Below are 13,589 nucleotides of genomic sequence, written 5' to 3' on the forward strand. Positions count from 1 at the left end.
GCGCAGCCAACAAATGTTTTCTATAATCTGGAGTGTTGCGCGATGCTCTGATTTCAAAACAACCTTCCTAATACGTTTCTCACTGTTTGAGAAAGAAATGAATAACTTTTCTTTTGCCTGAAGAATAAACTCGTCCCAGTTACTCTCAAATATGTACAATATCTTTAGTTAACAATAAGTTAGTTTTTTTTTGTTGAGCGCAAAGCTACACAATGGGTTGACTGTGCTGTGCCCACTAGGAGTATCGAAACCTAGTTTTTAACGTTATAAGCCTACAGAATTATCGCTGTGTAATTGAGAGCCTGAAAATATATTTTACAAAAAACAGAAAACAGCTTATTATTGATTCTATTATAAGGTTTAGAACATTAAACTATTTGTTCTTTACCCAGCGTAATGAATAACAATTGAGAATCAACGTGAACTTGTTTTGTGTTTGTTTAATTACTTCAGTCTTCTGAAAGATACTGGTTTTACCTTCTTCCATTGATGTATTTGTATACATTGCATCAAAGAGTGCGACATTTCTTTTCTAAGTCCAAGTTTGATATACTGAAAGAACGAGTCAGTTCCATTGATTAAGGCGCAATGTTTACGATAACGACTGAAACCACGTGATCAGCATCGCGGTAGAGAAAGTAAGAAGAAATAAGTTTCTTGGAGGGAATATCTTGTTACTTTCCCCAACATGCTTCATAAGACTGATACTCCTTTGGGCATCGTCATGTAAAAAAATATTTTTTTATAAGTTGTAAATGTTGTCAGGGTAGCACCGTCCTCCTCCTACAGATCGATGTCTGGGTTTCACTCACCACAGGCGCGAGCTGCAACAATTGCGCGGTATGTAATTCGTGGCCGCGCTCGGGAAGATTACCTCGGATGCTTTCACAGCCATGCATCTAGTAAGGTAGCGCATTAGATGGAGAGAGGATCTCAGAAGGAAGAGGAGAATTATCAAAACGTTTTTATGTCTTCAAAAGTGGGGGTCGTTCTTAGAAACATACCTTCCACCTGATCGTTTTTTTCCCCTATCGTTTCCTTGTGAACATAAAAGATTCACGAAGCTTATGTTGAGTGAATTTTTGTATATAAAAGACGATAAACAAAACTTAGCATTCTTTTAACAGTTTCGAGTTTAATAGCTAAGTAAGTACCTAGAGCAAAAAGGCAAACAACAAAACCTAAGAAGTGATCTATTAATTATTTCTGAAGAGTTTTGAAAACATAGCGATTAAAACAACTACCTGGTAGCAAACTGCGTTTGGAGACGTGTCAATTTCAAGGTGTGTATGAATTTTTGTATACTCACTTTTTAAAGCTCTCTGAGTCATAAATATTTGCGATTATAGTTATTAAGTCTGTTAATCCTCAATGAGACGGGCTTATTACGTTGTTTTTAGGTTTTCAACAAGGTCACCACAATAAATAAAAACTCCTTTAGTTTGAAAAAAACTGAAATATGTGTGGTTTACTGGAATCCACACCAAGTTTTCTCCTACACCCCAATGCATATAAAATTACTTATAATAACATTTCTAGTGTTGAATGAGGTGAGTTATAATTTCTAGTTAGTCTTGTATTTTATAGAGGTTAGTTGTAATTTTTTTGGTCTTGCTCTCCATTGTTATTCAATAGAGGTGAGTTATAGTTTCCCTTTGGTCTTGTTATCCAACAAATGTGAACTACAGTTTCCAGTTGGTCTTGTTATCCAACAAATGTAAACTATAGTTTCTAGTTGGTCTTGTTATCCTTTTTTATTCAGTAGAAATGAGTTATAATTGTCCTTTGGTCTTGTTATCCAATAAAGGTGAGCTGTAGTTTCCAGTTAATCTTGTTATCCATTGTTATTCAGTAGAGGTGAGTTATAGTTTTCCGTTGGTCATGAATTGTTATTTATTATGAAAAAATAGGTTTCATGTTACAGCTAACTTTTTATAGTTTTGTTTTTTGTTTTAGTGCAAGGTTATATAATAGGCTATATGCACTACGTTCACCATGAGAAATCGAATCTCAGACTTTAGCATTGTAAGTTCGTAAATTTACCTTTTAAGCACTAGTAAATTTGATGATTTGGAAACTTACAGATTTTATACTTTGATATCTTATATAATTTCTATTTAATCCTAATTTTTATATTTTGTTTCAGACGGCCAATGTCGCTACTCTTAATGTCTAAGTAAGTCCCATTGAGAACATAGCTCATGGGCTAAGTGAAGAAGATTATCTTATAGGTATTAATCGCTCTGAGCTAAAAGGTTGTTTTCACTGCAATAGTGAGAAATTTCCTTATGTCTTTGACAACGAAAATTAATTCATTTGACCTTTTGTAGAACTATAAAGGGAGGGAAAATTGTTTACTTTATTGATGTTAACTTATCAGTGTGGTATGAGACGCATATAACACTATAGTAGTTTGTTGATGAAAAACACAGATATTCTTGATGACAAGAAATCCACTTCAAATAAAAATGTATCTCAGAACGGCTGTTATTGGTATTAACATTTTTATTGATAAGGAGAGAGCAACGTTTCGACCTTACTAGGCCATATGAAGACCTAGGAAGATCGAAACGTTGTTCTCTCTTTATCAATAAAAGTATCAATTCCCATAAGAGCCGTTTTGAGATACAAAAGCAAAGATAGTTAAATAAATATGATCGTTAAGAGTTTCAACATAATACGGTATTTCACATTTACAAGAAACTCTAATGGGATATTAAAAGTTGCATACTAAGTAAATTAATGATTAACAATTCTTAGAGCAAATGTACATGAGTTTTGAATTTCGATGTGACATGTTCACTTTCTTTTTAAAAACCCTACACTTAAAACTATTATCTAGATAATTGTTTTTCATACTTTTCAGGCTTTCATGCTACTTTTTGTTTAAATGTTTTTTAAAATACAAACTCAGGAATAATTTTAAAAAAATACAAAAACTAGTAGTAAAAATTAATATTTTTAAACTATATCAATTAATGAAAAGGATATAATAAATTTCTCTGGTTCAAACAAAGAACACATGGAGCGCTTCTTGTCGATTTGAAAGGAAGAAAACTTTGTTTGTTTTCGGCTAAAATAAGGTTAGACAGTGGACTATCTGTGCTATGCTTACCGCAAACGTCAGTACTTTAATTTTCAGCGAGTTTTAGCCTACTGACCTAAAGCGAACAGAAGGCGAGCCTAGAAGTGGAGAAGTGGGAAGATTAGTGTATACAGATACGCGGGAAGCTTGCTTTGTATTTATTACAAATGTTGTAAGTTTTTCATTAATCTTTTCCACATTAGCTCCATGCACCATCTGTGCTGAACGCACCACAGTTAGAGAGTCACTGATATAGTAGCTTCTTCTATGTCTTGATTTTCAATATTTCGTCATGTCTCTAGTATTTTTTAAACAATTTCAATAATTTATTTTTTCTGTATTTGTTTATTTTATTATGCATACTGAAATTTTGCGATTTCCTTTGTTCTATTGTTTCTATGGTTGTTTCCTAATTTCCTGAAAACAGCTATTTTCAGGTATCCTTTGTTTACTTTACCAATTCCTTATAATTTTATATTTTCCTAGGACATTTTGCAACTAAAATTTTTAAAGAAAAAAACTAGCAGCATTCTGATTAATTAGTTCAAAAGTAGATCCGTGAGTTTTCCTCTCTCATATCTTTACGCTACGATGGGTGCTCTGTGATTGGATATAATCGTCTAGTAACCATGTAAAAACAACAATAGTTGAATGGTTCTTCTTGTAATGGAAGGGATAATCATTCACATTTTTTATACATTGGTTGTTTAAGATGGTTATCCTCTTTAAAAAGTTTCTTATCCATTTTTGTTTAAATCTTCTTCAATTTCTGCTCTAAATATTTATATTTGAACCACTGAGAGACAGTTGGAGCAAAAATTTGATTTTTAAAATTGTTTAGTTGTTAGAATGTGATGTCATATAACAAATAAAATGGAAATTATTATCTTATCCTCATCTGGCATGTGTAGCTTGGAGTCAGTTGGAAACAGCAATTGGTTTTTAAAGATGTACTACGCGCATTTTGTTCATAGCAGGGATATCACGTAGCTGTTAACTAGTTCACGCGTGAGTAATGAACAACTTGTTCGTAGGTCTGTAAATCTCGTTTGCACCTCTATTCTTCTTTTTAAATATTCTTATATAAAACTGGTCATAAAATGTTGAACATGTTTTATACTAGAGCTATCAGAAAATAGTTTGTCACTAAAAGCAGTAATTAAATTGACTAAGTAGAAGCTTTGTCTGAAAGAACAAAACTTGCAACGAAAATTATTTGATAACATTTTCTTTGGTTGGAGAAACTTACTGAACTTGAATATATAGGTGCAACTTCGCTGCAAATTAAACTGACTTTTTATGTATCTCATTGAGATAAGTGAACTTTAATTTAAACTACTAATGAATGATAAATATTTATAAATAGATGATGACGGCAGACGAAAACAAGGACGAGTTCAAAACAGAAACAAAAAGCTCCTTTAATGGTCAGTCTCCTCAACAAGTAACCAGCCAGGGATCTGACACGGAGAATGTAGAATCTATCTTGATGACCAAAGCTCCAGTGGATGACCTTCCTGATAGAGGAAACTGGGTTGGCAAGTTGGACTTCGTCATGTCTTGTGTTGGCTATGCAATTGGGCTTGGTAACGTTTGGAGATTTCCATACTTATGTTATAAAAATGGCGGAGGTAATAAAATCAGTTATTATATTCTATTTTTATAACAGACAAAACACTAGTAGAAATATATTTTTTAGGTTAACTATAAATTTTATCTTCATAATAAGGTTTACTTTAAATTATTTCTCGTTTAAAAATGAATTTGTATTCTTAAAGTTTATATTTCTTTCCTTATAAAGCAATTAATTTTTGCAGACTGTTTAGGCACAATTTGAATTCATTAAAGTTATTTATCACTTTTTATTTCAATACCTTTAGTATCTAAAAAAATCATTCATATAAAAAAGTAATTTTGTTTGTTTGTTTTGAATTTCGCTCGAAGCTACAGGAAGGTTACCTGTACTAGAGAGAAGGCAGAGAGTCATTCTCATCCACCGCTAACCTTTGGGCTACTCTTTTACATTATAACGACCCCACAGCTGAAAGGGCGAGTATATTTAATCTGATGAATCCGATTATGAAGCAAAATCCCGTAACCACCTAGCCATGCCGGGCCCAACTATGTTGTAAAACATATATAGACAAACTTTACCCGTGGCTTGCACAAACTAACGTTAAAGCTTCAATTATACGTTAAATCAATCAGAAAGCTAATTCACTCAAAATTCTTTGGAACTCTTTACACAGAAAGCAGGTAAGACAGATTAAATATATTCTCTCATTTATGTTTTTTCTTTCGTTGAAAATTAAACAAACACAATTATGTTCATATTTGAAATGTTATTTATGAGAAATATTACGTTTTGATACTCAGTGTCTGCAATCGTCACATGAGCAAGTCGAAAATCAAGATAATATATTTTGTATGTATTCAACCAGTTTTAGATATTACCTTTGTAAATTGATTGTTACAAACCGACACTCTTAAGTTAATGTGAATAATGATGAACAACTACGATTTCTCGGGAATTACTGTCATTAAGCCCGCGCGCAGTCACTTTGCCAAATGTGTGTGGAAATGTTTTGCAGGCTTCGGTACTTCCTAATGTGCCATGAGCGGAATGTGTGATATTTGCTGACTTAATTTAATGTTGATACTGCTAAAAGCTATTAGGACGCTATATATTGTCTCCTGCTAGATAAGCTATTCGAACACGCCATTTTCAATTCACAACAAATGTTCATGAGCCGTGAGGTATCGTCTTCTTTTTTAGTGTTGTGAAGAGCCCGTATGTACGACGTAGGTTTAAAATATTTCAATTTATTTGTTTTCCAGTTTCATACAAATGCCTACGATCGGTTATAGAAAAAAAAGAACCTCCAACAAACAGTTTTATTTTAAGATGTTTGCATGTTTTGCTTGTTTGTAGTTAAGCACAAGGCTACACAAGGGGGCTGTCTGTCCTCTGTTCACCATGTGTATCGAAACCTGGTTTCTTGTAGCCGCTGTGCCACTGAGGGGCATTTGGATGATATCTAAGACTGTAATTGTTTTGTTTGTTGTTAAACAGAGAATAGAGTGTTGTATTTATTAAATAGGTAATATTGAATAATTATAGTTTTTTCATCGTGTTTCATACTGTCCGCTGTAAAAGTGTAGCAAATTTTAATTTTGTTTTATGCAAGACCCTCGTGAGTCGACGTGTTACATTGTTTTGTTGTAAATCTCTTGTGACACTACTTAGTTGTACGTCTCTTCTGATATAACCAGTGGCGGCACCAGCACTAAAAAAAAAAAATATTATTTTGGAGGTGCGAGCAAGTGAAGCATACCAAAATTTATGGGGGCAAAACAAGACATTTTACATATGTAATTTTTAAAGAAACTCGTTATTCCTTCCAAACTTTAGCGTGCTAAATTACATTTAGTCAACGTTGGGTTTCAAAAAGTGCGTTGTATTGATTTTTGAAGCCCCAAAGAACTCGCTGTCTCTGGAAAACATTAAAATGTTTGTAAACATTCTAGAATATCTGTATTTTTGAGGAGGTGGGGAATAACAAGCCCGTTTGAATGTGAATTGATGAATAACGTTCTTTAGAGTATTATTTAATTAAAAAATAATTATTTAGTGCAGCAGTACAATTAGCGTAAAAAAGCAGGGTTAAAAGGAATACCTATTATTGTAAGCTATTTCTGGTTGACTTATAGCATATAAGAAAAGGAAACATCCTCTAAAACGTTAGTGCGCGTGCGGACATGTTTTTTTGTTATACACATTACATTTGCTCTGTGTATGATTTTAAGTAAGATTACATTTTTGGGGGCAAGCCGAGGAAACAAGAAAATATTGGACAGGTAAACACGCCATTGCTCCTTGTAGCGCCACCTCTGGGCATAATTGTATTACAATTGTTTTAAAAGACTTTGTTTTAAATTGTACTGTACTCGAACTTCACTTTCCCTTCAACATTATTAAGATTGAACTTATTTCTATTAGCAATTGATCTCCAAGCAAGTAAAATATAAAATTAAGTTATGTTTATTATTATATTAATAAATATAGGTGTAGAATTAGTTCTGTTTGTTACTAGAAGCATATTTTCGTTCATCTCTTTTGTGTTTTTTTTCATTTGTCTTTTATAAATATTTTTCCAAATCACGCCAAACAATATATCTTTTCCTTATATTGGATTGAAAAATCTCATAACCATACAGGATTTTGTAGCTTTAAAATGGTATGAATCTATAAAAGTGGCTGTTATTCCAGTAATATTTTAACTAATAGGTACAGTGATCTTTTCATTCCTTAGGGACTGACCAAAGTCTGTTTCCTTATCATTTATCTCAACCCCAACACGTTCTTACTCGGAACTTCCTAACAAAGACTAGTCTGCCATGTTAATTTGACTTTTGAAGTGCGCAATTTATTTACAATCAAACAATTCCTTGATGGCAAACCGATCTTATGACATAACTGAAGGTGTTTGAGAAAATACTGAGAAGTAAAGATAACTTTAGTGTTTCTTTTGAAAATGAATTCTTTGTAATGGAAACCTACAAAACTAAATAACTAAGATATACAAATAATAACATATATTTTTGAAAATCGTTTAGTTAAAAGCTAAATTAATTTGATTACGTCACTTCTTCTCTGTGACAATCGTTTAATTCTTTTTATTAAAATTTCGTATACTTTTCTTGATGAGTTATGAATGAACCCTAAATTTTTGTGATGTAGGCTTTCAGGTCTATCACTGAGCTACCTTGTATTAATGTTTTTGGAAAGATCCAGTCATTTCCAAACAAGCGAGGGCCTTCAGTCAATAAGGATGCTCTCTTCAACATGCCAATGTAGCTAGCTGCTGTTTGACGCCCCTGTATAATTGTGTTTTCAACTTTATGTATATAACCTGCTCTATATCTTTGGTATATTTGGTACAATAGGTACCAAAAATCAACATTTCAAGTTGAAATTCTTGTCAATTTTACAGGGGCGCCATAGGATACAAGTTTGACTAGGGCTGGCTCTAATTATGTATAGAGCAAGGATCTAATAACACAGAAAGTTTAGTCTTGTGATAGAAGGTTAACTGATCTAATTTTTACTCTTTGCCTTTATTTCTTGGTATTAATTATTTTGATACTATTTTTGAAGGTGTGTTTTCTTGTAGCAAAGCCTCATCGGGGGTATCTGCTGAGCCCACCGAGGGTAATAGAATCCCTGATTTTAGCATTGTAAATCCGTAGACTGTACCAGCGGGGCGCAATACTATGTTTGAATGAGTTACATTGATATTCAATATAAGCTTTTAATGTTTGATAAATGATTTATAGGAGTCACATTTAACAGCGTGGTTTCCGTACGTATTCGCTCTGAACGATATAAGAATGTGAAACCAAATTAATTATTCAATCAAATGAAATCACGTATTTTTTATAAATAGTTAAATAGAAGTAAACTAAAGGTAGGTCTTTAGTAGGTTGTATCCATATACCCATGCTGATTTAATTAAAGAACTACACATAAATAACACATATATGCATGTGCGTTAAAACTATTTTACTCTGATGAAAACAACCACTAACAAGGCAGGTATAGATCTGGCTTTTTCTTTTTTTTTTTCATATCGATCAAACCACTAGAAGAGAATACCAACGTTGCAGTATTCTTATTAGATATTCAATTTTAATTGTTTGTTTGTTTTGGAATTTCGCACAAAGCTACTCGAGGGCTATCTGTGCTAGCCGTCCCTAATTTAGCAGTGTAAGACTAGAGGGAAGGCAGCTAGTCATCACCACCCACCGCCAACTCTTGGGCTACTCTTTTACTAACGAATAGTGGGATTGACCGTAACATTATAACGCCCCCACGGCTGGGAGGGCGAACAAATTGTTTCACAATAAAACTTTCCTCCTGGTTTATAGCACTTCGTCTAAAGGGTGGAGTCACTAAACTTGTTTGTTCTACGAACAAGCACAAGTGCTGTGTTTTAACCACTTTGTTTAAGCTCTTCATTGGTTGGTTGATTTTCCTTTACAACTGATTAGAATACATTAGTCCTCGTGTTTCGAAGTCTCGTTAATCCAATACTTCCCGTCTAACTTGGTCACTAACGCATTTCGTAAGCTTGGAATAAAGTTTAACGTATAGTACAAAAACAAAATTAAAACAGCTTGTAACCAGTCGTAGGCTCTGTTGTTTACATTACGTACTGATATAAACAAACTGGTTTATAATTAACTGTAGGCTTCATTACTTACATTAAATATTGAGGCCCGACATGGCCAGGTAGTTAGGCGCTCAGCTCGTAATCTGAGGGTCGGGGACTCGAATCCCCGTCACATCAAACTCGCTCGTGCTTCCAGCCGTGGGAACGTTATAAAATGACGGTCAGTCCCACTATTCGTTAATAAAAGATTAGCCCAAGAGTTGACTAGCTGCTTTTCTCTAGTCTTACACCACTAAATTAGGAACTGCTAGCGCGGATAGTCCTTGCGTAGCTTTGCGCGAAATTAAAAAAACAAACAAACATTAAATACCGATATAAACAAACTATAATACATCATGTTTTACATTTCTTACATTAAATACTGATATAAACAAACTATAATAAACCATGTTTTACATTACTTATATTAAGTACTGATATAAACAAACTGGTTTATAATACGCATCAGGTCCCAATACTTTACTTACAAGTGACGAGAACGGAAGTACAAAAAAAAGTTTTTAATTCATCTCAAGATTAGATATTAATATTGTATACTGATATAAACAGAACCGGTTTATAATTCATCGTAAGATTCAGGAGTTATATTAATTACTGACATAAACAAAACCTGCAAACTCTCTCTTTGTTAACCTGAAGATGACCTGAGAAGATGGAAACGTTGTCCTCTGCTTTATTAGTAAGTTTTAATACTCGTATTAGCCGTCCTGAGGAACATTTTAAAATCAAGTGGATTTCTTGTCATTACGAAAACCTGTTTTTAATTCATTTTAAGATCCGATACTCACATTAAACAATCTGTATAAGCAATAATAACGTCAATAAGAGATTACTCACTCAAGCTACTTGACCAAAGAAAACAACAAGAAATATAATCAACAGTTTGTGTATCAACAGTAAATATAACAAACCGAAACGTTTAAAGAAAGGTGGTAAATACTTATCGGGAAGAACTGCGAAAGCAAGACAAAATGAAATCTCAATCTTTCAGGAAAGGATGGCTCCATCTAGATAAAACATACAGGAAGAGATGTAAGATAACTCCTTTCACTTCTTGCAGATTATATGTGAGAGTTTAGGTTATTCAGAAGAAGTTTCAATATACATGTCTGAGCTGTATTTTTAAACTTACATGGACACAGCTCGACTGTTTATCAAGCTTTTGATTTTCAAACACTTTTTTCTTTTCAAGTAAACTGTTTAAATATCAGTCCTAATTATTAATAAAACATAAAGGTAATATTTTCCGAGATGTTTATTGATTGATGGGTAATATAATTAGTAAGATATATAACCGCTTTAAAATTACTATCCACAACTACTAACACAAAATGGAACATTTGTAGGCTATTGTTTACAATAAGCATAAATTTCTCTGCTGTTGTTCACGAAATGTCGCCCTTTATTCCTATCTCTCATATCTAAATATAAATCGAATGTCAGTATGCCCCTCATACAAATACCTTCAGGGCCTTGATTAACAAATAATTAAAATGCACATGTACCACAAATTTGTGTCACACTACTGATTATGATGTTGAGTAAAATCGATTTGATTTTCATGTAAGTTTGCAGATTCGAGATTAATCCCGAGAAATGTGAAAAACACGAGGTAATTTATATATATATATACAGTCATGTGAAAAGTTAGGACACCCTATGAAAGCCTGTGTATTTTTGTAACATTTTTCGATACATAGGTATTTAATCTCAATTTTAACAATACCGAGAGATTATAGGAATGTAACTAAACAAATAAAACTGAAGAAAAGACTTTTCAAGATCTTCTGTAAATGTAATTCTACAAAAATCCATATTCTAACTGAGGAAAAAAGTTAGGACACCCCCCACATTTATTTCCACTTAAAATGGCTCAACTCACACACAGGTGTATCACACCAGGTGCACATGATTAGAAGATCGTTACTCAGCATTTTGAATGAGGCTTGCTCTATTTAAACCTCAGACATTTAGTTTAGTGTGCTCCTGACTGTTGAAGTGAGAGTGAGCACCATGGTGAGAGCAAAAGAGCTGTCTGAGGCTTTCCGAAAGAAAATTGTAGCAGCTTATGAGTCTGGTAAGGGATTAAAAAAAATCCCAAAAGATTTTGAAATCAGCCATTCCACTATCCTTAAAATAGTCAACAAGTGGAGGGCTTTCAAAACAACTGCCAACATGCCCAGGTCTGATCGTCCAAGCAAGTTCACCCCGAGAGCAGACCGCAAGATGGTACAAGAGGTCTCCAAACACCCTAACATGTCATCACGGGACCTACAGTAGGCTCTGGCTACTGTTGATGTGAAAGTGTATGCCTCTACAATCAGAAAGAGACTACACAAGTTTAACTTGCATGGGAGGTGTGCAAGGAGGAAACCTTTGCTCTCTAAGAGAAACATCAAGGCCGGACTGAAGTTTGTCAGAAAGAATGTAGACAAAGACCAGGACTTCTGGAATAATGTTCTTTGAACAGATGAGTTCAAAATTGAATTATTTGGACGCCAGAACAGAGGACATGTTTAGCGTAAACCAAATACAGCATTCCAGGAAAAGAACCTCATGCCAACTGTGAAGCATGGAGGTGGAAGCGTCATGGTTTGGGGCTGTTTTGCTGCAGCAGGACCTGGACAGCTCACAATCATAGAATCCACCATAAATTCTACTGTGTATCAGAGGGTGCTTGAAGATCATGTGAGACCATCTGTAAGAAAATTAAAGCTGAAGCGGAACTAAACTCTGCAACACGACAATGACCCAAAATATACCAGTAAATCTACCAAGGACTGGCTGAAAACTAAGAAATGGAGAGTCCTGGAATGGCCGAGTCAAAGCCCAGATCTTAATCCCATTGAGATGCTGTGGGGTGACTTGAAACGGGCTGTACATGCAAGAAACCCCTCAAACATTTTACAGCTGAAAGAATTCTGCATTGAGGAGTGGGGCAAACTTTCTTCAGACCGATGTCAGAGACTGGTAGATGGCTACAAGAAGCGTGTCACTGCAGTTATTTCAGCCAAAGGGGTAACACTAGCTATTAAGGGGTAGGGTGTCTAACTTTTTCCTCAGTTAAAATATGCATTTTTGTAGAATTACATTTACAGAAGATCTTGAAAAGTATTTTCTTCAGTTTTAATTGTTTAGTTATATTCCTATAATCTCTCAGTATTGTTGAAATTGAGATTAAATATTTATATATCCAAAAATGTTACACAAATACACAGGCTTTTATAAGGTGTCCTAACTTTTTCTCATGACTGTATATTTTTGAGCATGCAATGAATGTGGTGATACTTCGCTAATAATTGTTCATTTTTAAAAACCTTTGTTAATAACACTCTATACTTGGAGCAGGGTCTATGTTTACTCGTCTATGTGTAGGTAATGATGAAACTAATCAGACATGTTTAATTATGATCATGATAAGAAGGGGATAAAACTCAGACATGCAGCTTAACACAGAACGCCATCAAGTGGCAGTGTCTGCGGACTCATACTGCTATAAACAGGATTTTAATACTTGTGATGGGCAGAGCACAGATAGCCTATTATGTATCTTTCTACTAATTCCAAACAAACAAACTAACTAACACAGAAGTTTATTGTTTGTTTGCCGAAATTCGCTCAAAGATACTCCAGAGTTATTTGTCTGGCCTACTCTAAGTTTGAAGTTATAGACTACAGGGAAGAAAGCTAACAAGCATCACCCGCTTCCAGTTCTTAGGCTATTAGTGCTCGTGAAAGACTCATAACGCACCCACTGCTCAGAATGTAATTTTTTTGTCGGCAATGAGGCGTGAACCAAGAAATTTTGGGTTTACTTGTGTAAAATACATTTTAATTATTGAGAAATAATAAGATAACAATCATTTATGTTAAAAAGAATCTTGCAAGGCTTGGAGGTTATATTTTGTTCTACTATGTTGTCTGTGGATCGTGGGATCAAATCCTGCCACTGAACATGCTCGCCCTGTATAACGTGATTGCCAATCCCACCATTCATTGGCATAGACTAGCTTAAAAGCTTGTGGTGGATGGTGTTGGTTATCTGTTTTCCATCTACTTTATTACTTTAAAGGCCCGGCATGGCCAGGTAGGTTAAGGCGTTCGACTCGTAATCTGAAGGTCACGGGTTCGAATCCTCGTCACACCAAACATATTCGCCCTTTCAACCTTGAGAGCTATCTGCGGTAGCAGACCTTAATGTTAAGGTAATAAACTGTTTTTGTTTGTTTTTTAATTTCGCGCAAAGCTACTCGAGGGCCATCTGCGCTAGC

At 34.3% G+C, this 13,589-nt stretch overlaps 1 protein-coding gene across 1 annotated transcript in view; it reads left to right on the forward strand.

Annotated features, from left to right (window-relative positions):
* The first annotated feature begins 788 nt into the window (after positions 1–788).
* LOC143258440 (sodium- and chloride-dependent GABA transporter 1-like) overlaps positions 789–13,589 on the forward strand; it is a 56,713-nt gene continuing 43,912 nt past the window's right edge. The window contains exons 1-2 of the mRNA XM_076517379.1: positions 789–1,283; positions 4,452–4,716. Coding sequence (XP_076373494.1) covers positions 4,452–4,716 — 265 coding nt within the window. The 5' untranslated portion in view covers positions 789–1,283. The remainder of the gene's footprint in view (positions 1,284–4,451; positions 4,717–13,589) is intronic.

This window comes from Tachypleus tridentatus, chromosome 8, assembly GCF_004210375.1.
Source record: "Tachypleus tridentatus isolate NWPU-2018 chromosome 8, ASM421037v1, whole genome shotgun sequence".
Taxonomy (NCBI): domain Eukaryota; kingdom Metazoa; phylum Arthropoda; class Merostomata; order Xiphosura; family Limulidae; genus Tachypleus; species Tachypleus tridentatus.